The sequence below is a fragment of the Notechis scutatus genome, chromosome 1 (genome assembly GCF_049901735.1).
Source record: "Notechis scutatus isolate UNSWTSFEM ecotype Mainland chromosome 1, rNotScu1.2, whole genome shotgun sequence".
Classification (NCBI taxonomy): domain Eukaryota; kingdom Metazoa; phylum Chordata; class Lepidosauria; order Squamata; family Elapidae; genus Notechis; species Notechis scutatus.
This window is the reverse complement of record NC_142009.1, coordinates 166,857,110-166,881,593: the sequence shown is the minus strand read 5'-3', so window position 1 is coordinate 166,881,593 and position 24,484 is coordinate 166,857,110. Positions and strand designations below refer to the sequence as shown.

Here is a 24,484-nt window from a genome sequence, read left to right as displayed (position 1 = left end):
ATGGAAATTACCACAGAAAAAGGTGGTATTCCAGAGGTGGTATTCAGCAGGTTCTGACCAGTTCTGGAGAACCGGTAGTGGAAATTTTGAGTAGTTCGGAGAGCCAGCAAATTTCACCTCTGACTGGAGATTTTACAGTATCCTTCCCCTGCCACGCCCACCAAGCCAAACCCACAGAACCAGTAGCAATTTTTTTTCAATCCCACCACTGTTCCTATCGCTCCTACTTCATATGTAGAGTAAACCCTAAGCATCCTCACCTTGGAGGAATGCACCATAAAAGTTGGTTTTACACAGAAAGGGATATCTTGAAGACACCTGGGAACCAGGCCATTCCTAGAGCAGCCTGCTGGATTTTGAACTATTTGCCAACTGTAACAAACTCCAAAGGCAGCCCTATATGCAATGCATTGCAATAGTCCATACTAGTGGCAGATAAGAATATGAACCACTATAACAAGATCCTCCCACTTCCTGTATGGTTGTAACTGGTGCATTAGCCAAAACTAGACAAAGCCTCTTCTGGCTCTGATTCAAATCGGAGCATCCAGAAATACAATTCTGTTTCCTATGGGTAGTGTTTTAAGACAGGGCTCCCCAACCCCCAGTCTGTGGACTAGTACCGGTCTGTAGTATGCCAGCAACTGGGCCATGTAAACAAGTGAAGCCCCATCTGTAGGATTCAGACAGCACACAAAACCATGCCCCCTCTGGTCCATAGAAAAACCTTTCTCCGTGGAACTGATCCCTGGTACCCAAAAGGTTGAAGGCCGCTGCTTTAAGAGACAACACTATTGCTGATCACAAGGAACAAACAACTACTCTGTGCTCAAGTTTAATTTTTGTATATTTTGGTCTCCCTAAACCACAACAGAATCCAAACACTGAGACAAGACTTCAAAAGTCAGTAATGAACTTATGCTAGTGGCAGCTGAAGTCAGAGGTGTCTTAAGGTGGTAGCATACCATACCCTCCTTCGACAGGCATTACATATGTGTGTTATGTATGTGTACACTTTTGAGAGCAGGCAACAAAATTTCATTTTTAATGTGTGCCACTGTGTCCACAGTAAAAAGAAAGAAAGAAAGAAAGACAATAAAGGTTATCTTATCTTAAATTACTCATTCCTGAAACAAGGCATTGAGCACGTTCCAGCTCTAGCCTGTTACAAGCATTCTAAATCCTTAAAGCAGGGGTCCCCAACCGCCGGTCCGCGGACCGGTACCGGTCCACGGAACAAGTCTTTCCGGGCCGCTGGTTGCTGGGCGCCGCCATCTTTTTTTGATGAAAAAGTGCTTCCGGTGAGCTTTTCCGGGTAGAAAGCTCACCGGAAGCACTTTTTCATCAAAAAAAGATGGCGGCGCCAGCGCTTCCGGTGAGCTTTTCCGGGTAGAAAGCCAGTTGATGCCGGTACCGGGCCGCGGCGCCCAGCTGATGCCGGTACCGGGCCGCGGTGTCAAAAAGGTTGGGGATCACTGCCTTAAAGGAACTAGGAGAGTCCCCACTGGTGGCAGGAGAGATCATGCCATAATGTAGCCCATTGACTTAATCTACAAGTCAATGAAGTAAGAATAAATACTGTCAGTTTATTTTCCTGTCCTAGAAGAAATTCTTTCACTTAAGGAACACCCTAAACTGAGCCACCCTAGAACACAGATAGGAGGTTAGGTGAATAGAAATCTCAAGGAGGCTTGTGTTATATATTTTGTGTGTAGACTTGCTACAAGACTATACTGGAGAAAGTGTTAAAATACTCTGGAGAAGAAGAGAGCGGAGCAAAATTTCCTGGTGATTTGTAAGAATTTCTGACTCATAAGCAGTAGTAAAGTAATACTCTAATCCTTCACATTACATTATGCACCCAAAAAGCTTGAAATAATTAGGAGTGAATTGTCACATGGAAAAACGTGGTATTCAGTTCAACTTCACAACTGAAGACAAACTACGTTCAGATGACTATAAATTGGAGGGCACTTCTTTTGCACCAGAGAATTTACAAAAATAATGTAAAATCCCACAAACCCGAGTAACACCTACAGCAACATATAGTAAAAAAAGTTGTATGTATACTGTCATCAGTTGTTCATATTATAGATTTCTACAATGTAAAACAAATATTATATTTTAGTTTATATAAAAAAACTATGTTGGTTTTCTACTTTGAATCATGTAGAAATGCAGTAATATCATACCTATATAATATTGCCTTGGGGTACATTTAAAATATTTCCCATAGGAATTTAGAAACATGTTGCTAAAAAACTAAATGTAAAGATGCTTAACAGCTGTGCGTAAACAGAACAAAATTGTGAACTGGCAAAGGAAAGAACAAGAAAATAAAACCTTTCCTTAATGTAGAGCTTCCAAATCTCCCCATTGACATCTCCAGTGAAGGAAATATGAATTGTATGTTATAGTGTATACAAATATCTTTCAGCAATAAAATAAATTGCAGGGAGACTAATGTAAAATATTAGGCCTCAGGAAGGAAGGGAGAGAAGCAATAAAAATAAAAATGCTTATTTGGATAATAAAAAGATTATGTGCATCATCAAAGAGGCAATTTACACTGCTCTGGATAGTGACATAATTAGAGTAATTACTAACATGTCATTCACATACTAAGAGAGAATTTAGGAAATGAAGGGTCCTTGGTGCTCTCTGAGATTGCTTGTTTTCTTGCAGAAATTCATTACCCAAGCTAGATAACATCATCAGTGCTCAGGATTTAGGAAATGGATGATTAAAATTTTACATACACTGGGAAAATATAGAGAATTAAGCATAATTGATTAGAAAATCCAAGGATAAAATGAAACCATTGCTATCTTTAATGTGCAAAAAAATCTTTGTGATTAAGAGCCCATTTTTAGTTGGTGGGAAATAATGATATTTATACAAACAAACTCAAGATTGTTATTCAAGTTTTTTAAACTCAGTTTTAAAGCAAATATTTGGTATCTTAGTCAAGATAGAGCCTTCAAGAACAATTAATTTACAATTGCATGCTTTATTCCAATAATACCACCAGAGGGCACTATGTGATTAGACTGAATTCTCATTCTGAGAATAGAAGTTAAATGTGGAAGAAACAAAAGAAAAATTTCCCAAATGAAACAAAGAACAGAACTGAATTTAAATAAATACTGTTCTGATGGAGAATGTGTCTTTCTCCAGTTCTGTTCATTACAAGCCAGAGTCATATGAAACTATGTAAGCTGCCAAAATATATTTCCAGAATTTGGGACCACAGAGAAGGGGGATAACTAAAATCCCTATCTTTTGAAGAGAGGAGGGGAGGGGCGGAGAGGAAGTCCAGCACAAAGTGACAGGATATAAGTTGCAGGCAGGTAGAGCATACACTGAAGACCATAATCAAGTAGCTAGCATTGTGTATAAACATCTGCACAGTGTATGGACTATACCAGAGGTGGGATTCAAATTTTTTAACAACTGGTTCTGTGGGCGTGGCTGTTGGTGGGCGTGGCTTGGTGGTCATGTTATTGGCTGGGCAGGGCCCACTCAATATCACTCACATCAAGGCATGCATCTCCTTGCCTGGCCTCTCATAACTGTGGGGATGCTGCAACAGTCGTAAGTGTGAAAAACGGTCATAAGTCACTTTTTTCAGTGCCATTGTAACTTTGAATGGTCACTTCACACAAGCAAAGTAGGGGAAAAAAACTCCAGAGAAGTTCCTAAGACAGGAAGTCTAGTCCTGCCAAGAATGTAATAAGGGTTAACGGAGAGGCAGCTTCTGTAAGCAACACCAGAATGTTTCCTTCCTGCCTTCCTTACAGGATTAGGCCAGTAATTTCTTCTAACAACCGGTTCTCCGAACTGCTTAGAATGTTAACAACCGGTTCTAGCAAATAGGTGCAAACTGGTAGAATCCCACCCCTGGACTAGACCCGCCAAAGCCAGATGGGAGATTTCACAGAAGGTGGTGGAGAATAAGAGGGCTAAGATCCTGTGGGACTGATCCAAACAGATAGGCAGGTATTAACCAATAAACCAACACTGTGTGGTTGTAGGCAAGGACCAGAAGACAGTAGTGATGTTAGATGTAGCAGTCCCAAGTGACAGCAACATCAGGAAGGAGTAGGAGAATCTGGAGAAATAAAAGGGTCTGAAGAAGGAACGAGACTAGAGAGTATGTGGAAAGTAAAGGCCAAAGTGGCATCAGTAGGGCTGGAAACACTTGGACCTGTAACTCCTTAGCTGAAGAATGGCATCAATAGATTCCAGGAACTTCAGAGCTGTATGCCTACAAGAGTCCAATGCTAGGAAAAACTAAGATGCTATGCAAAACCCTGGTAGAGGACCCAATTGAGGAAAACATATCACCCATAGGGGTGAGAAGGGAATTTTTTATGCACAGACATAAACACACATACATACAACGAACAGAGGGTATTTAAACCTTCATGGATAACTATAGTACAAGTACAAAAAATGTACAATATGCTTTCTACATTGAAATAAATTTAAATTAGCATCAGAATTTCATTATAGATATAAAACAAATCTTACTTATGGTTGCAACAATCCATAAAGTGTACATATAGACATTTTCATACCAATGACTTTTATAGAAACCCAAATAAAAAGGTGAACTGTGTATCAGATGTGCAGTCAAAATATCACTGTTCATATACCATTGTTTTAAACAATAGAGACTTGAATAGTTTAGCAGAATATAAATAGGAAATACAAATTTGGATGAAAAAGTTAGCAATGAAACTTTAAATTCAGATAATTATTCAAGGAAAACTATGCAATTTACCAATGTTTTCTCCATCTAGTCTATCAAAATTAATCATTCTAAAAATGAATGTACTTCTCTTCCTAAATACTATAATTTAGTTAAGAATTAAATGACTTATTCATCGTCCTATTATATCTGAAGTAATAGATGTTGCACTCCAAAGATCAACCTTCTGGTGGAAACAGCTTTTCTTCCCCGTAAGTAAGGCAATATATATCATGGAGAGTTTGAGGTATCACTGAGCATTTACTCAAATATTTTGAGACATTACCGAGCAATGCAATCTTCTGCTTGCTTGTCATTGTGTAGTTTATGATATACAACTGCAGCCATGGCCAAAGGTCCAGCATCACCACATAAGAAAGTGATTGATCGCTTTGTCAAGCAACTAAGACTCTTCTTTATATATTCTTGAGCCATCTGAAGATAGGATGGATCTCCATATACCTCATGTAGATGAAAATATAGCAAAGCAATGCCTGAAAAAAGAATTACAAATTACACTATCTATTATTATTATTTAACCATTAACAACTAATAATAATTTCATATCATTAACTACAATTGCCTTGACTTACGATGGCAATTGGAACTGGAATTTTGGTCGTAAGTTGTGATGGTCATATGACAAGGTACCCAACAAGATCAGACCTGATATTATGACAATTTTTACAGTGTTAAGCAAACCATGTGTTAAGCAAATTACATGGTCTTAAGTCTAAATCCATGCTCCTGAATTCATGGTTTTTGATTTCTTTTACAAAAAAGCAGCAACCCCCCCCCCCAAAAAAAAAAAAAACAGCAGAAACCAGCAAAAAAACAGCCAACCTAATACTGTCACTATGATGCTGCAATCAGTCGTAAATGAGCTGGTTGCCAAGTGCCCAAAATATAATCATGTGACTCTGCAGGAGAGGAATGGTACAGTTTATGATGGCTAGACGTTATTTACAGGTCGTAAAGCATCCTTTCCAATGCCATTGTTAACTCTGAAAAATCATTAAACGGCGGTCATAAGCCAAAGACTACCTATAAAATTATATTGCCTATTAAGAGAAAGCCTTTTCAATTGCACAGTAATACAAAACAGAAAATCATGTAACTACAGTACTAGCATTTTTATGATAATCCCAAAACAGAAAATCATTCTGAAAATAGGGAAATACGTTAAAGTTAAATATCCATCGTCATATATTTGAAAGATAATTTCTACGTAATTTTGGGTTAATATTCTTAAGAGATGGACAATCTATTCCTGACAATCATGGTTACCATATACGTAATACTCTCGTGGGGATTTTATTGACAGGAGCTTATACTTGATGCATTTTCATCTCAGATGCTAAGGCCATTAATAGACATAACTTTTAAACCTAAAATTTTAATATTTAATACCCTGGACAACTTTGATCATATCACATTTCTAAGTCCATTCATCAACTGTAGAATGACCCAGGGATATATAAGATACCTATGGTCGATGAGAAGTAGAGTAATGTAAAAACAAAACAAAACAGAAAACAACCAAACCCTAACTATGTATAACAAAGAAAAAAAAAAAGAGGAATGAGCCCATGCTCCTACTTGGGAAATATCAATTAAAGGATAAGGAGTTGCTTCTTTTTATTAAAAAAGAAATCCATATCCAAGTTTAACAATAACAACAGCAAAAATCATTATTCAGCATTTCTAACTTTGTGTCAGTGAGAGTTTGAATATTTAATGCATAACTTTGTTTTATGATTCTTACATTTTCAGTATCATGATTTAGTTATGTCAACTAATTTTCAGAGACCAAAATAGATCTAGATTCATATCCAAATACTGACAAAGACTTGGAGGCTTTGGAATAATGGACTTCCTTCACTGTAGCCAAAATGCAATGATAATCCTTTATCGGAAAAAACACTAACAGAATCAAGAATGATCAGCAGAAAATAAGAATTATAAACCTAGCAAGTCATAAAATGCTAAAGTCAAAAAAGGGACAGTGATTTACTGAAAAGAGTGCATTAGAAAATGTGGATTATTGCCAGTAAAAAGGAAAAGTTGGTAAATATATTAAGTACAAATGGAAACATTATTATTGTTAGTCTGAAGTCTTCAAGGAAACAATTGCATTCTAGAGGCATCTTCACAAATAACCCCCTAGAAAAGTACACACAGTAGTTCCAGACTTTTCATTTTTTTTTTCAATTTATAGTGTACTTTCAAATTCATTAACCATTGCTAAGAGGATGCAGACCTTTGTATTTAAGCTTATATTTAAAAAAATTAAAAAAAATAAAGGGAAAGAAGAGCAGCTTGCAAAATTACTTTCTCTTGCTCATCGAATATTTTTAAATTGAGATCGTTTTCTCATTCTGCATAGGTAATCTCCCAAGCGTCATACTACAGCCAATTCAATTATGCATGTATATTAAGCACAAATCTCCATTTCCTCCTGAAGTTAATAACCTTGTCCACTCTCTAGGCAGTTTCTGTGGTAGTACTATCAATGAAGACCATGAAAAGGTATTTTATCGTAATTCTCATCTGCAATGCTATGTACCTGAAACTATTTTTAAGAAGGCAATGTCTTATTCTGGATATCACCATATTTCTATGAGCTAATTAAGTCACAGCACAGAATCAAAATTTTAACAGCAGCATGGAATAAGCCATGTTTCCACATTTCAATTTGTATGATATGGAGTCTGCATACTTTAGGGCTAGATGTCACTTTTGGTTGAAGTTTGCAGATGAAATGAAAAATGGGCTCAAATAGAAAACTAGGTAAGGAAAATGTATTATATAGGCCTGTGAGATTAATTGACACTCCAATACTCAAAACCTATCACTATCCAGATTTTTGCTTTTTCTGAGTCTGAAAGTACAAACTGTTGACCTTTTGTTTTTGTTTTTTCTTGAGCAGCTAATTTCTCTTGAATTGGTACAGTACAATGTAGTAGTTTGTACTGCTCCCCTATCCAAAGAACCCTTTCTTGTGCAATTGTTTACAGAGAGCTTATATCAAATGAAAGCATAAGAAGTATATACAAAATATAATTTCCAATATATATTTTGCCAAAAGAGGAACTAATTAAAAATATCCACTAAAAACCACTGAAGACGCAAATAGGAATTGCTTTGTACAGTTTTTGGAGTTGGCAATATAGAAGAAACCACTTTATATTTAGATTTTTACTCTGAAGCGTACATTTAATTTGCTGATTTTTAGATAAAAAGTAGAGATAGAAACTGATCACTATTTTGTTCAAGGTTGAATTTAGAAGACAGATAACTGCAATTGAACCAAACTGTAAGCAGAACTTAAATTTGAACTGCAATTGAACCAAACTGTAAGCAGAACTTAAATTTCTGACATGTTACTGGTTCTATTTTCCTAACAGGAAACATTTAAAAATTATAATTAAAAAATGGGATACAATTTGCAGAGCGAGTATATGCTTGTAAAAGAATAACTTTTAAAAAATTCTGATTTTTTTTAGAAGACCTGTTTATAAAATTTTGGAATTAATAAAATGATGCATACTGGCATGTGGCAGGGGGAATGAGCAAAGTTAACACTAAAGAGGCTATATTATTACTGTATCAAGATAAAACCTGGCTGATCTGCACAGATCATTTCCCAGCCTTTTCTGTATGTGGCAGAGAGAATTCTATCCATTTAAAATTCCCTCTCTATAGAATTCTAGCATGACAAGTCTTCAGGCTTTTTATTGATTCTACAGAACTACCCATTTAACAAAGCTGCCTGTTTGGTTAGTTAAACGGCTGATGGAAACACATAGCAAGGAAAGCCCTATACTGCTGACACTGCAACTCCGCTAGGCATCCAGCAGAGGGGGCAGAACTTTCAAAGGTAAGATCCAAGGACTGGATTTTAAGGGGGGTGAGGTAACAGAGGAGGGCTATAAAATAGGTAAGGCCATACCACCTCTGGGAAGGCCAAGATTTGGGAAAACCTTTGGGAACTTTCTTGCTTTTAAAAAAATCCATATTGATATGGTTTAATATACTACACTTCTTGATATCAAAATGGAGGGAAACACACTTGTTCAGCAATCATAACCAGAGGACATTCCAACATTCCAAGGGCTACAAAATGAAAGTGTGCAGGTTGCCCACCCAACCTATGATGAGGAAGAAAGCAGCTTTTTAATACAGATGCCTACTGCTTGGTAACTACCGTGTTTCTCACATAATAAAGCCGGGCCTTATTTTTTTTTTGAGCCCCGAAAAAACGGCTAGGCCGTCTTTTCGGGGGGTGACTTAATTCCCCCCCTTGCATCCTCGCCAACAGCCGCTCCTAACGGGCGATCATGGCCAAGCACAGAGAGCTCCCTACTACCACCTTTGCTGCAGACACCTTTGGCACCTGCCGCTGTTGCTTTCCCTTCTGCCCATTCCGCTGCCACGTTTGGAGCTGCCGCTTCCCTGTTTGGAGTGCCGCCGCCATTTGGAGCTCCAAACACAGAAGTGGCAGCTCCAAACATGATGGTGGGCGATCTTTTTATTTTGGTCCGCGCGAAGTTCAGAGCGAGCAAGAGAGGGAGACTGCGATGCCTCCATCCGAGATGGCAACCTCACTAGTGGATCACAACGTGGCTGGAAGCCCGAATCGGCGGGATACGATGGCGATCTTTTTGGAGCGAGAGGAAAGGGAGAGAAAAGTTGCGAGGCGTAATTTGCAGGAGGAAGTGGGTGTACCCCACGGCAGGGAGCCCAAGGAAGAAGGGCCGGTAGGCAACGGAGAGCGTCCCGTAGCTCCGGAAGCAGCCTAGAGACGCGCCCGGAAGAGGCGCAGATGCTGCCTTGTAGTCCCCAAGCCAACTGCGTGCGCCGCCTTTAGTTATGTGCGCTCCGCGCTTTGGGCATCTCCGTGTGATCGTGACCCTGTCCTTTCCACCTGGCGCCCTTGCTGCTTTCTGGCTCTTTAGCAAGGCATCGCAGTCTCCCTCTCATGCTCGCTCTGAACTTCGCGTGGACCAAAATAAAAAGATCGCCCACCGTCATGTTTGGAGCTTCCGCATTTGAGCTTCCGCCGCCGCTTGGAGCTCCAAACAGCGGCAGTGCTCCAAACACGAAGCCGGTTGCTAAAGAGCCAGAAAGCAGCAAGGGCGCCAGGTGGAAAGGACAGGGTCGCGATCACACGGAGATGCCCAAAGCGCGGAGCGCACATAACTAAAGGTGGCGCACGCAGTTGGCTTGGGGACTACAAGGCAGCATCTGTACCTCTTCCCGGGCGCGTCTCTAGGCTGCTTCCGGAGCTACGGGACGCTCTCCGTTGCCTACCGGCCCTTCTTCCTTGGGCTCCCTGCCGTGGGGTACACCCACTTCCTCCTGCAAATTACGCCTCGCAACTCTCCTCTCCCTTTCCTCTCGCTCCAAAAAGATCGCCATCGTATCCCGCCGATTCGGGCTTCCAGCCACGTTGTGATCCACTAGTGAGGTTGCCATCTCGGATGGAGGCATCGCAGTCTCCCTCTCTTGCTCGCTTTGAACTTCGTGCGGACCAAAATTAAAAGATCGCCCGCCGTCATGTTTGGAGCTGCCACTTCCGCGTTTGGAGCTCCAAATGGCGACGGCACTCCAAACACGGAAGCGGCAGCTCCAAACGTGGCGGCGTAATGGGCAGAAGGGAAAGCAACAGCGGCGGGTGCCAAAGGTGTCTGCAGCAAAGGTGGGAGTAGGGAGCTCTCTGTGCTTGGCCATGATTGCCCGTTAGGAGCGGCTGGTGGCGAGGAATTCCGGGCGCTCCTAACGGCGCTCCTAACGGCAAGTCTCCCCGCCCTTCCCCCTTATTTTGCATATTTTAAAATAGGCCTAAATTTGGGAGGAGGGGCTTAATTTGATTTTATGCCCAAAAAACATGCTGGGCCTTCCTATTGGTGGAGGCCGTATTGTTGGAGAAACACGGTATAAGATGGGAGGAAATGGTAGAGTTAAACTTGCTGTTAAACTTCAGTTTTAGCGTATGTCTAAATGGCATCAACTTCTACAAAAGTTTTCTTCCAGTATTATTTATTAGCCATTATATAAGTGTCAATTGTTTTCGGATTGCCACAGAATTAACTACATGAAAAGATACTCAACAAGCTTTTCTTAGAGAGGTAGTTAAGAGAATACAGTTATTTTGGTCCAATTCATTTCTTGTAACCTGAAATCACACTGAATACCTTACTTAGTAAATCCAGAATCTTAGAAGGCATTGGGTATAAAAAAGTGAAGGAGAATATATCGTATGGTAACAACACATTTCATTTCATTGGAAATCGCCAGGTTTCCAAAGAAAAATCTGTAAAACAGAACATAAATTTGACCAGTGGGATTTAGCAAGGCCTTTTCTGCTGCTGCTCATGCATCGTGTAACATCTTGCCCTTAGAGGTGAGGAAAGCGCCCAATTTCTTAGCCTTCCACACAAAGGGATCAAAGCTTGCTGGGGAACACATTATTTTAATGTTAATTTTAATTTCATTGATTAAATTGTATACTGCTCTCAGACCCTGAGAGAGATAGATGATTAAGAAGTATGAAATATAAATAAATAAATGAGATACCGTGTTTCTCACAAAATAAGGCCTTATTTTTTTTTGAGCCCCGAAAAAACAGCTAGGACGTCTTTTCGGGGGTGAATTCCCCCCCTGCAAAGCGCCATCTCCAACAACAGCATCTGAGTCGTTCCCGCTTTCCCCCCATCCCCATAACAACAGGAAAAAAAGATTTTGAGGTACCTGGAGCGCTGCGCACTGCGTTTTGGTTTAATCCCGGCGGCTGGGTGAGCTTGAGAAGAGCCGAGCGAGCGTCTCTGCTGCTGCTACCCTTTGGCGCCAGCCTCGGCCTCTGCAAGTCTGCAAAAGTCCCGGTGCGCAGCCCGTTCCTGCATTCCAAGCGCCCAGGCTGAGCTGCAGCTGTCCCTCTCTCGCCAGCGCCGTCTCCAGTAACAGTGGCAGCAGCGGCAGGAACCATGGAAGTTACAGAGGCGGCTCCCCACCCGAGAAACAGCTGAAACGCTTCCACGGTTCCCGCCACTGCTGCCGCTGTTAGAGATGGCGCTGGCGAGAGAGGGACAGCTGCAGCTCGGACTGGGCACTTGAATGCAGGAATGGGCTGCGCACCATGACTTTTGCAAACTTGCAGAGCCCGAGGCTGGCGCACCAAGGGTAGCAGCAGCAGAGACGCTTGCTTGGCTCTTCTCACGCCCACCCAGCCTCTCGGGATTAAACCAAAACGCAGCGCGCAGCACTCCCAGGTACCTCAAAATGTTTTTTTCCCTGTTGTTATGGGGATGGGGGGAAAGCGGGAGCGACTCAGACGCTGTTGTTGGAGACGGCGCTGGCAAGAGAGGCGCCAGCGGGAACTGTGGAAGCTACGGAGGCCTGAGAAGCAGCTGAAATGCTGCCGGACATCCACGCTGACGCCGCCTGCCTGCTGACCTGGGTAAGGGAGGGGTAAGGGAGCCCTCCGTGCTCCACCATGATTGGCTGTTAGGAGCGGCTGATGGTGTATTAGCTTTTTTGGCTGCTGCCATACACTGCTGACTCATGTTTAGTCCACTAAGACTCCAAGGTCCCTCTCACAGTTACTGTTTTTGAGCCAGGTTTTGTTTAATCTGTACTTGTATCTTTGGTTTTAATAAAAGTTTCTTTCAATATATTAAAAAAACAAGAAAAAAGTCAAGGAAACAATTGATCCACTGGGAAAAGATGGCAAAGAGGTGATAGATGGCAGGGAAAATGGAACAGCTTAATTCATTCTTTCCATCTATCTTTACAAAAGAATTCAACCTATCAAAAGCAGTACTGTGGGAGACACAATAGGAATACAAGTCAAAATAGGTGTGAATTAGTCTTCCAATATTTGAGGGGCTGTTACAGAGAAGAGGGGGTCGACCTATTCTCCAAAGTACCTGAAGGCAGGGCAAGGAACAATGGTTGGAAGATTAAAGAACCATCCAACCTAGAAATATAGAGAAATTTCCTTAAAGTGAGTACAATTAATTAGTAGAACAATTTGCCACCAAAAGTTGTGGATGCTTCATCAAGAGATTGGGCAATCATTTGTCCTGAATTACACAGGGTTTCCTGCTTGAGAAGGGGTTGGACTAGAAAACCTCCAAGGTCCCTTCCAACCCTGTTATTCTATTCTATTCTATTCTATTCTATTCTATTCTATTCTATTCTATTCTATTCTATTCTAATTTTCTATGAGACAATTCTACCCTTAACACAAATCATTTAATATTTTGTATGTCATGTTTATTGTATGTGTCATGTATGACATAAAACATGTGTCATGTATACATGTTTTGTACACTAGATTTTGTATGTCAAAACAAATACTTTAATAAATTCCTCCATTTTACCAGCTGTATTCAAGAAACTCAAATTCTGCTTAAAAAAATCTTTTTATTCAACCCGTTTAAATGTAGATTTTTGTTACTTCCATAAACTGCTCCAATCCATTTTTAATTAAACATTGTGGTTTATTGATTGGCTATATGAACTGTTTAAAGTGTGATTGATTAACAAGAGAATGTGCCCCCTCCTCATGATCTGAGCAGACATTTTTTGAAACTTGATTTTCAATAAAAAATACTTGCAAATGCCTCCTCCCTCCCTCTCTATATGGGCTTATTTACAGTGGAAATTTACAGAAGTATTGGCTATGATTTCTTTAATTAAGCAATAGTTGAAATTCATGTTTTATTAGCACTACAATACAGAATATTGTTGAAAGGAACCATGCATGGGCACATATGAGTATGAGAATCCAAAATAGTAGTGTAGCATTTTCTTTTTTCTTAAAAAGAAAACTTTATTAAAGATTAAAAAAACACTATGTACAATACATTGAATACAACTTTACATTGCAGACAAAATCTATATATACAAATACATAATACATAAACATATGAAACATATGTTTCTGATCAACTAAGACGGTGTGATTTTTTATTGGTAATAATTTTACTACTAATCGTTTCTTAATTTGATAAACATTCTTAATTTAACCACTCCATTCATCAAAACCATCTCTTTTAATTTCCTGGTTTTTTTCTCTTTAATCCACTTATTCCATTTATCCTGTAATATATCTTGAGTCTTCCTTATTCCTAAGTTTTTGTGTGAGTAGGTCCATTTCAGCGCAGTCAAGTATCTTCTGAGTAATCAAATTATTTGTTGGCATTTGTTCGCCCTTCCAACATTGTGCCAACGCAATTCTTGCTGCTGTGATTATATGGAGAATTAAATATTTCATTTTGTTTGCATAGTCCCCTTTTAACATTCCCAACAAAAATATTTCCGGTTTAAATTCTAATTGAATACTTGTAATTTCTTTTATCCACAGTCTAATTTTTTTCCAATATTTTTTACTTTTTGGGCAGAGCCACCAAGTGTGGAAGAAGGTACCCCTCGTTTGCTTACATTTCCAACACATTGGACTCATGTTTGGGTAAATATTAGCTAACCTTGAGGGTGACAGATACCACCGGTAACACATTTTGTATTTTCTTTATAGATCGCCAATTTTGTTAATCATTTTGGTTCCAAATTTTTTCCCAATCTTCCAAATTAATATTGTGCCCTACATTCCTTGCCCATGCGATCATTGAGCCTTTAACTATTTCTTCCGTCATTTCGTATTCTAACAGATAGTTATACATTTTTGAGATTAATTTTTCATCTGTTCCCTCCAATATTTTATCTAGTTGATTCGGTTTTATCTCAATTCCAAACTCTTCTATGTCTTTTTTATATCTTGTTTTGAGTTGTAAATATGGCCACCATTCTATTTTCATCCCTTGCTCTCTAATTTCTTGATTCATCATTAATCTTCCTTGGGAATTTAGTACATCATAATACCTAATTTTTCTTCCAGTTTCTAATGCATTGGGGTGAATCAATGCCTCCATGACGGAAACCCATCCTGGGATCTTCGTATGTTTGTGTTTAATCTCTTTCCACACTTTTAATAGTGAACATCTAATTATATGCCTATTAAAGTGTGTATAACTTTTATTTCCAGGGTTCCACATCAAGGCATGCCACCCAGCTTCCAAATCATGCCCTTCTAGGATTAAAACTCTTTTGTTTCTCAAATTAGCCCAGTCCATGTTAAAATTGCCGCTTTATAATATAGTTCCCAGGCAGGGAGTCCAAATCCACCTCTGCATCTATTATCTTGTAAGGAGCTTAATTTTATTCTCGGTTTTTTCCCTGACCAAATAAATTTTGTAGTAATTTTATTTAATTCGTTAAAAAAAAATTATTTAATTTAATTGGAATATTTTGAAAGAGAAATAATATTCTTGGCAAGATGTTCATCTTAATAGTCGCTATTCTTCCTAACATTGATAATTGCAATTTCCCGCATTTTTCTAAATCTTTTTTATTTCTCATACCAATTTTACATAATTATCTTCTTTTATTATTGAACATCTTGCCGTGAGCCAAATTCCTAAATATTTAATTCTTTTTACAATTTATAAGCCCATTACCTCTTCTAATTTCTTTTTTTGTTTCTGTTAGATTTTTTGTTATCATTTTAGTTTTATCCTTATTGTTAAACCTGTCACCTCTCCATATCTATCTCTTTAATTAATTTTGGTCCTGATTTTATTGGTTCTTCTACGAAGAATACAAGGTCGTCTGCAAATGCTTGGGCCTTGTATTCTTCATTTTTAATTCTTAATCATCTCCATATTCTGTCTAATTCTTCTCAACAAAATTTCTAGAGTCGTGATAAAGAGCAGAGGTGAAAGTGGGCATCCCTGCCTGACTCTCTTTCCTATTTCAAATGGATTGGTCATTTCTCCATTGATTATTATCCGGGCTTCTTGGCTTGAATATATTGATTCTAACATTTTTTTCAAATTTATCTCCGAATTTCATTTCCTTTACTTGTTGCCTCATAAATTCCCAATTTACCTTGTCAAAGGCTTTTTCAGCATCGAGAAAAACTAGTGTAGTCTGTTTTTCTGGATGTGCCTCATAGTATTCCAGGATATCAAGTACTGTTCTTGTATTGTTTTTAAGTTGTCTTGTTGGAAGAAAACCGTTTTTATCAGTATGTATATATCTGCTTAGTATTTTTTTTAGTCTCTCAGCCATTAAATTCATAAATATTTTGTAGTCGGCGTTCAACAAGGAAATTGGTCTATAGTTGTTTATATGGATGATATCTGCACCCTCCTTCGGTATTAGTATGATGTATACTTCTCTCCACGACCTTGGTAACTCTGCCCATTTAAGTATTTCATTATATATTTCTAAAAGAATTGGATCAAAAATTTCCCCTAAATTTTTATATAATTCTGCAGGTAAACCATCTTTTCCAGGAGTTTTATTGTTTTTTTGTTTACTAATTGTTTCTTTTATTTCCTCCATAGTAATCTCTTCATTTAATCTTTTCCTTTCTTCTTCTGTTAGTATTGGAATATTTTCTTCCTCTAGATACTGTTTAATGTTCTCTTTACTCATATTTTCTTGTTTATAGAGTTCACGAAAATATTCCAATACTATTTTTTTCTTTTCCATATTATTTTGTATCTTTCCCTCTTTATCTTGCAATTGCTGTATCCATCTCTTCTCTTTTTCCTTCCTTAACCTATATGCAAGCCATCTCCCCGGCTTATTTGCATTTTCAAAATAATTTTGCTTTACTAATTTCAGTGCTCTTAAATTTCTTTCCTGTTCATATTCGATTTATGTTTAGCTAACTTACATTTATAATTTGCTCATTTTCTGGTGCTAATTGTGCTTGTCTTTCCAATTTTCTAATATCATTCTATAACCCATTACTTTCTTTTTCTCTTTCTTTTTTCTTTCTAGCATTATATGCAATTGTTATTCCTCTTAGATAGGCTTTCGTTGCATCCCACAGATTCTGTAAAGGGGTGTGTTCTTTTTATTTACACCAAAAAACATTTCTATTTTTTTAAATTTTGTTATATATTCTTTGTCTCTCAGAGTCTGTGTGTTCAACGTCCACCTTCCTCTTTGTTTTGATTGACCTTTCCATATTACTATTATGGAGTTATGATCTGCCCAGATATTTGGTGCTATTTCTATTCATGCATGGGCACATATGAGTATGAGAATTCAAAATAGTAGTGTAGCATTTTCTACAAAATCAAGTTTCCCAGAATATCCCCTCTCCAACAGACTACTACAGTAATCAGTACTGCTGGTAAGAATGTGGGATTAATCCTGACTGAAACTATGCAAGAGGGTGAATGAGGTTTAAACATCTTGCTCATTTGGTTTGCAAAATGTTCCTATCTCTGATCAAGTACTTTAGAAAAAGGAAAAAAAAACAGAATTGACGATTTAAGATTTCACCAAAGCTGATACATAAAATGTAATGTTTCATTCAAGTATTAATCATTTAAGAATAGTGTGCGCTAAGGGAAAAACGTAACATTGAAGCTATTTTAAACACTCAGCTTAAAAGCCTAAGGAAGTTTCACTGAATGAAGCATATTCTAGAAAGTAAAGGTTGCAAAATTATTGGGCCTTTATGTTCCTTAATGTCTATGGCAGTGCTTCTCAATCCTGGCAACTTTTAAGATATGTGGACTTCAACTCACAGAACTACCCAGCCAGCCTGCTGGCCTAAGGAAATGTCCATGCCACCAGTAGACTGAAACCAAAATTGTGCCACCAACTCAAAACAAGAGAACTGAAAATGTTTTGCTCAGAAGAAGACATAAAGAGAAGGCAGTAGCCTAAAAGAGAAATTTCTCTGTCCAAAGAATTACTGTAACATTCAGGAATACTTTGGAAATTCAAAAGATAATCCACCCTGGGAAAAAAAAGCGGATAGCTTACAAATCCCTTGATAAATAATATTTGCAGGATTCCCCAAGTCTTTCCTTCTTCAAGACAAATTCAATCCCAGCAGTATAATAAGACCATATGTTCTCCAGCCATTCTTTAAACATTCAATTTAAAACATGCTATTTAACATTCACATTTTGCAGCACTCCCATCCTACCTGCCCAGCCAGTATAACAAGTACAGTCCCTGGGGTCGGCAGATTTCAGACCTCTTTCCATCTGTTGGAGAAGTTCCTTGATTTTATTATTCAGATGCTGACTGAATTCAGGAGTGAGCTGTAGATGTTAATAAAAACACAGTGGTTATGTCTCAGCAGACACATTGTCACTTATCAAGATGTGCCAGACTAAATACTTTGAAGTGCTCTATACTTTTAAGAGAACCACCTTTTTAGAAGTATAAAGGACATAAACAGCTGCCAGACTGGAAGCAGTAATTTAAAAAGGGAAAGAAAAATCCAAATTCATTTTTATAGAAAACCCTACTACTTCAGCCACACTTTCTTCCAAGTGATTAAGAATTTAACCTTAAATATGTAAAACTGTATTTCTCTCCCCTGGTGATACACTGGCTATCCATACCTATTACCTTGAGGTCATAGCCAGTGCTGTACTTTCCCCTGAGGGGACCTTGAAGGCTACTCAAATTTTTAAGAGTAGATTCTGCTAGATGATTGCCATTAGACAAATAGGACAGAAATAGCACTGTACAATATTACCTGATAGTCTGAGCTGACTCACTACAATTCTACCACATGGAAGCTTTTGTACTATAGATTAATCAACATTTGCTGTGGTAAGCATAAAAAGCTTGAAGGAGATATCCATTTCTTAATGCAGTCAAGTATTTATGGAGGCTCTAAGCCTAAAAACCCTTTCAGGTTTGAAACTTTGTGATGAACACTGGCAATATACAGAAGTACATACATAATGTAAAGATTGAAATGGAAATGAAAATTACACGTGAGTCCTTATTACAGGAGATCCCTGACATGGAGATCCATCCTGTTTAAAGACCTTCAGCAAAAAAGAGCCCAAGGTAGTTTGTTCCGTTGTTGAATTATGACTATCAATTTTTTTTACCTCATATAGAACCAAATTCCATCTCCTTGTAAACCCATTATTTTTTTTACCTGTACTCTGGTACAACTCTGAAGATTTCTGTTAACCATCATTTTAAAGAGAAATGATTATTTCTCTTTGATACTCTACTTATGTTTATGCAATTACAACGGTGATGAAAAATTAACTTTGTGGCCAATCCTCATAGGTCTGTAAAGAACAGGAAGGCTGAAGATTAAGATCATAAGCACTGTTGCTGTATCAGTTAGCTTTGTTTAATAACCAAGTTGCTAGCCCCAACTGTGGTTGCTAAATGAAGGCCATCCAATTACATGCAAAACAAATACAATACAACTGATACATGTGCTTATAATAACTGGTTTATTCATCTTGAAGCAGAATACATTTTTCCTGAAGTGTTGATATATAAAATATAATAAGTGGAACCATTTAATCAGTAAATATACACATCCATATATAATAGCCAACATTCATACAAGACAGACTTGGGTAAAGATGCATCTCTGGGAGGCATCTGAAACAGGTCCAAGCAGTTACTGCCAAAGGGTAATCTACACAATAACACCATAAAAAAGGATTCTTGTTTTGAATGTTGTGATTCTTTGGAAGGTAAGTGTGAGATACCAAAGTCTTCTCCCAAATTAGTTAGGCCTTTATATGTCAACAATAAGATCCTCAAAGCTAACACACAGTGAAGACTCTTCAGCACTGCTATATAAACTTCATAGCTAGACTCAACATTTATTGGTTCCCTTGACGCTCTTCCACCTAAATTGCCTGCCATTTTTTATGATTTCAGAGATATGGCAAACACAATGCCGTTTATAATACACCTGGGTTTTTACACTCATATTTGTGGATAGCACAGCACATATTTCTCCACAGCATATTAAATACATTTCTTTAGCCAAAAATCTTATTGTGAATGTGTAGATTATCTTCTGAAAAGCTAAACCCTTTGCCAAGTATTCTGCCTAAGGGTACTGACAGAGTAATTACAATTCAGAGTTCCTGGCTTTCTTAGAGGTATTCTCATGCCACACCCTCATCTAAAAATGTCAGTTGCATTTAGTGAGCAGCAAAAGTAAAACGATGTTTTAATCCGAGTTTCATAATCAAGACAATCTCAATATTTAGAAGGCTGTCTTAATTGGGCTTTGAAAGAAATGCCATGGTTCTGATTCTATGCTTTCCATGTATGAGAGTGATTTTTTTTTGTTTCTTCATAAAGTCATAAAGCACTTAAGAAAAAGAATTCCATTATCCCATTAGAAAAAGAATTTCTGCTCCCAATCAATTTAACCCAATTAAAGTAATTGTATTTTTACCTCACAACTGGCATGGCCTATTAATATAGCTAAGTCAATGAGCACCCTTTTTAAAATAGTTTTTCCGTGATTCCCACCACCACTGAAGTCATCAAAGAATATTATGGAACTGTATTTCTGCACTACAGTAGGTGACAGTAAGATTTATCTTCGTTCATTGAAAATGTATTTAAACTTAACTCACAATATTACCTGATTTGGGGGGAGGGGGAATGTCTTTACAGAGCTTCCTTAAAATCACTGAGAATTTCCACCTGCTATGTACCTGAGTATTGAAACCCCCCCTCTGTACAAACACCCTCAGGATGCTATACAAGGGTGGTCATTACATAAACAGAAACCACACAATGGTGTAAAATAATGCATATAATTTTGGGAAGAAAAATAATGGATTTCTATTTTTAACTAGAAGCTGTAGGAGAAGCAGCTAGGAATATTTGTAAGTACTTATTTTTGACAAACTCCGTCCTTGAATTCAAAGTAAGATTAACGACCTAGACTCTGGCAAACGATGTTTGAAAAGGTCTTTATGAAGGCAAGACTGAAACAATAAAAATGGCAGCTTATTTACATTTATCATACAGCTTTTAGCCGTTATTAAGAGAAAAAAAGCCCTAATAATGCATTCTACTTCCCTCGCGGCTGCTACCAAAATACACACTATTTTTCAGGGAAAAGAACCGCTTAAAAGGAGCGGCAAGAAGAAGCCAAAATCCAAGCACTCACCCTCCCTGAAGAATCAAAATATCCTGCGGCCAAGGATTTGTCATAGTCTGCGAAGGGATTCGGAAAAGCCCTCTCAGCCATGGTGGCACCAGGCCTGCGGGAGGGGGGGAAGAAAGAGAGCCACTCAACTCGCCGCCCACGCACCCACAGACTGCTCCGGCCTCAATCGCAAGCCGCCGCGGGCATTGCGGAGCAGGAGCAGCGCCTACTGCTGTACCCCTTGCAAATACCGCTCCCGTCTCGGCCGCCCCCAGAACAGCAGCCACCGCTGCTCCACCTGCCAGGAGAAGAAACCTGCGCTCAAGCCAAAACAGCAGCACAAGCCCTCCTTTGACTTCCGGCCCACGCCGTCCAATCGGCACCTGGGGCCTCTACTCCACGCCGCCGGATTCTTAAAGGGGCAGGCACCCGTTCAGGCTGACGCTCTCGCGAGCTGATAGGGCGACGGGCCCTTCTGCTATTCTTCGCCGAGCAAGCTGGGCAGCAGCCCTCCCCTCGTCACGGAGCGCCCCCACCGGATCCCTACGGTTGTCCTCCGGACCTTACCCGCGTTATTGTATTTGCAAGAGCGGCTCCCTAACGGGACTTCTTCGACTCGGATTGAAAGCCTCCAGCTCCTTCTGCATCCCCCAGGGACGCTGCAAACTTTCTGGGAGATAAGAAGCCGGGAATGTTTTTTCCCTACCACGTCTGGCACCTTGCAGAGAAACCGATATTAATCATGAATTCAGATTACGGATTAAAGTGCAAACGCTAATATTGGTTATTATGGCGTTTTAATTTTTTGCAAATACAATTTTTTAAAACTTTTCAGCCATTTGAGATGGGCGGGAATATAAATCCATTAAATAAATGATAAAAAAGTCTGTTAAAAAATAAAATACAATAAAATAGCTCGCCTATAGATTCACATACTAAATGCTCATTTATTCCAAAACCTGCAATTGGTCCATTTTGCTCAACATGCTGAACAAAATCAAACCGTATTAGCATATAATTCAGTTGAGTGATGCGGTGGCCTAGAGGTGGAGTTCTTGCGTCACAATAACGAGGCTGTGAATTCGATCCCAGATAGAGGCAGGTATTTCTCTGGGCACAATGAGAATTTAGCTGCTGAATAAAATTCCGCATTGGCGACAGGAAGGGCAACTGGGTGAACACTGCTCCATTCAGTTGCCCAGACTCTACCCCCCAAGGGATTATGGGGTCATAAAACGGAGATGATTAGCATATGATTCAGTTCCTCCTGCATATCGCTACCGACATTATTACTCCATATGAACCTCTGAAATTTTTTTTCCCTGTATTTCCTCACTTCGGTTTCACTTCAGACCATTTCATGGTGTTTATTTTGTTGGAAGAAATATCCTCCTGGGTTCAGTTCCAAGTGGGGAAAAAAGACACTGGAATCATGGAAGGTTTATTGATGAACAAGAAGACATGCCTTGGAGCTCTTGGGTGAAAAAAAGGGAGGAGATGCTGAGAGTGCCTGGGTTTTATGCCCTCTCCTGGCTTTGAACTTCCAGGGTCACAGGAAGAGTATCCTAATTGGTTACTATCAGAGGTCATAGCTAGCTTTGTAGGTTGTCCGTGTGCAAAGTTTGGTTGAATCAGCAATAAGTTTGCTGGGTGATGCAATGAAGGGGCTTTCGGCAATTCCTATTATGGCTCTATGTGAAAGAGGTAGATCTTTGTTATGTAGAAAAGACTGGCCCAGGTCTTAATGGCCCATTAACAAAGGGGGTGTGAGCTGGTGCTCCATTCAAAATCCAAGAAAGAAATACTTAGACTCCTTTAATCAGAGAAAAGATATCTTTTACTGGAAATCAAGTGGTAGCAACAAAAGAATTCTGAATCTGAGAAAATGGGCGTGTAAATCACATATACAAAGTAATGGCAACGTTCCCACCCCCAATAGTTCAATTGGCTCATCCAATTAAAAATTGTGTATATCATCATGTGGGCATCTCCAGTTGGTGATGAGGCTTCTGTCCGTTGACCCTGACATAGTTTGATAAAGGGTTGCAGCTGCGCATAGCATAGGATAGAAACCTAAGCAAGAATGTACCCCCCCCACCCAGTTTATAAAGTTCTGGTTTGTAACACCTCCAGCTCACTTCCCATAACCATTCCCCCCTCCTCCCCCCGTTACTTATGACAGCCGAAAGATGCAAAGCAAAGGGAGAAAATTTTGAAGGCTGACAAGGGGTGGGGGGGCTGAGTTTCTGCCTCTCTGAGTTTCTACGTCACTTTTAGGGGGAATATTCTGCCCTTTTTAATATATCCTAAAGTACAGTATTTCATTTTTCTAGGAGAGAGGTCAGAGGTGGTATTCAGCAGGTTCTTGCCAGTGCTGGAGAACCGGTAGCGGAAATTTCAGAAAACTGGCAAATACCACCTCTGACTGGAGATTTTACACTATCCTTCCCCTGCCACGCCCACCAAGCTACACCCACAGAACTGGTAGTAAAAAAAATGAAACCACCACTGAGAGGGGTGGGTTTTAACCTCCAACAATTTGTAATAGGAATGGCCTGTCCTGATTATATTCAAGTGGCTCCATATTTTTTGGGGCAACTTTTTCTTTTTGTCACCCTTTAACCCCTTTATCCTGGGTGGAGTTGAGGCAACTGAATGGAGCTTCCAGTAAATGCTCAGCTTCATTCAGTTGCTCTGACTCCACCCCAAGTAAAGCGATTAAAGGGTTGTAAAAAGAAAAAATAGTTTTTGCCTACTCCAAAACCATAAATACTAAGTGTGTGAGTTACAGCAAGTCAAGTCTGTCTCAGCTGAACTGATTGTTATGGAAATAAAATGGAAGGAGACAACCTCCTCCCCCAGGCAAGCTGCCTTGAACATCTTCCTCCTCTTCCTCCTCCTAAAATTATCATCAAATGCATTCTATTCCTATTTTAGAATTCAAGTATGTTAAGTAACCCTTTCTCCTGCAATAACCAAAAATGGGTTCTTGTTTAAATCTGTAAAACAAATATACCACACTGAAGGTAAATATTATAACATTTGAATTAGTTATCATGTTTTCCTCCATGTGTAAGCTTAAGTCAGCCTATGAGATATCATTCCCCATACTGAAAATGAGAAAAGTCGATTCCCCAAATTACTAAAATATCATTTCAGAAGTCTGCTGTGTGTATACCACATTTTTATAGAAAAACCCCCCACATTCTGGCCTATAGTTTAAATATGTACACACACACACACACACACACACATATATGTACAAATATAAATAACTATATAAATACAGCACAGATAAGTGAGTACCTATCAACTCAAAATCAAATCCCACAACAACCACAACCGGTACCTCAACTATAATCACAACTACAACCAAAAATAACCACCAAACTACAGCCACAAACAATTACTAGCCCTTCAAATAATTCCACAAATAATATCTCCTTACTCATCCGAGACACCATGGAACGTGAACAGAAACGTCCAAATGCCATCTTATTTGCTCTCGAAGACACCAACGAATCAGAGGACATCACCAAAGTTCACAATATCACAAGCAACTCAAATACAACAAACATCTCAAGACCTTGTTGATGACACAAACTTTGTCAAGGATCTTGGAGTACTCATCTCTAATGATCTAAGTGCTAGAGCCCACTGTAACTACATAGCCAAAAAGGCGTTAAGAGTTGTTCACCTAATCTTACGTAGCTTTTTCTCTGGTAATATTACACTAATAACTAGAGCATACAAAA

General features: G+C 39.1%; 1 protein-coding gene across 2 annotated transcripts in view; it reads right to left on the bottom strand.

The window, feature by feature from the left end:
* Nucleotides 1-21,128, bottom strand: part of LANCL1 (LanC like glutathione S-transferase 1) — a 36,250-nt gene extending 15,122 nt beyond the window's left edge. The window contains exons 1-3 of one of the 2 annotated variants that reach the window (XM_087949535.1): nucleotides 20,751-21,128; nucleotides 17,772-17,889; nucleotides 5,040-5,247 (exon numbers count right to left, since the gene is read on the bottom strand). In XM_087949535.1, coding sequence (XP_087805661.1) covers nucleotides 5,040-5,247; nucleotides 17,772-17,889; nucleotides 20,751-20,831 — 407 coding nt within the window. In that variant the 5' untranslated portion in view covers nucleotides 20,832-21,128. Of the gene's footprint in view, nucleotides 1-5,039; nucleotides 5,248-17,771; nucleotides 17,890-18,746; nucleotides 18,801-20,750 lie in introns of those variants that run through there. The other variant, XM_087949539.1, reaches the window with a different exon arrangement.
* Between the last annotated feature and the right edge of the window lie 3,356 nt (nucleotides 21,129-24,484).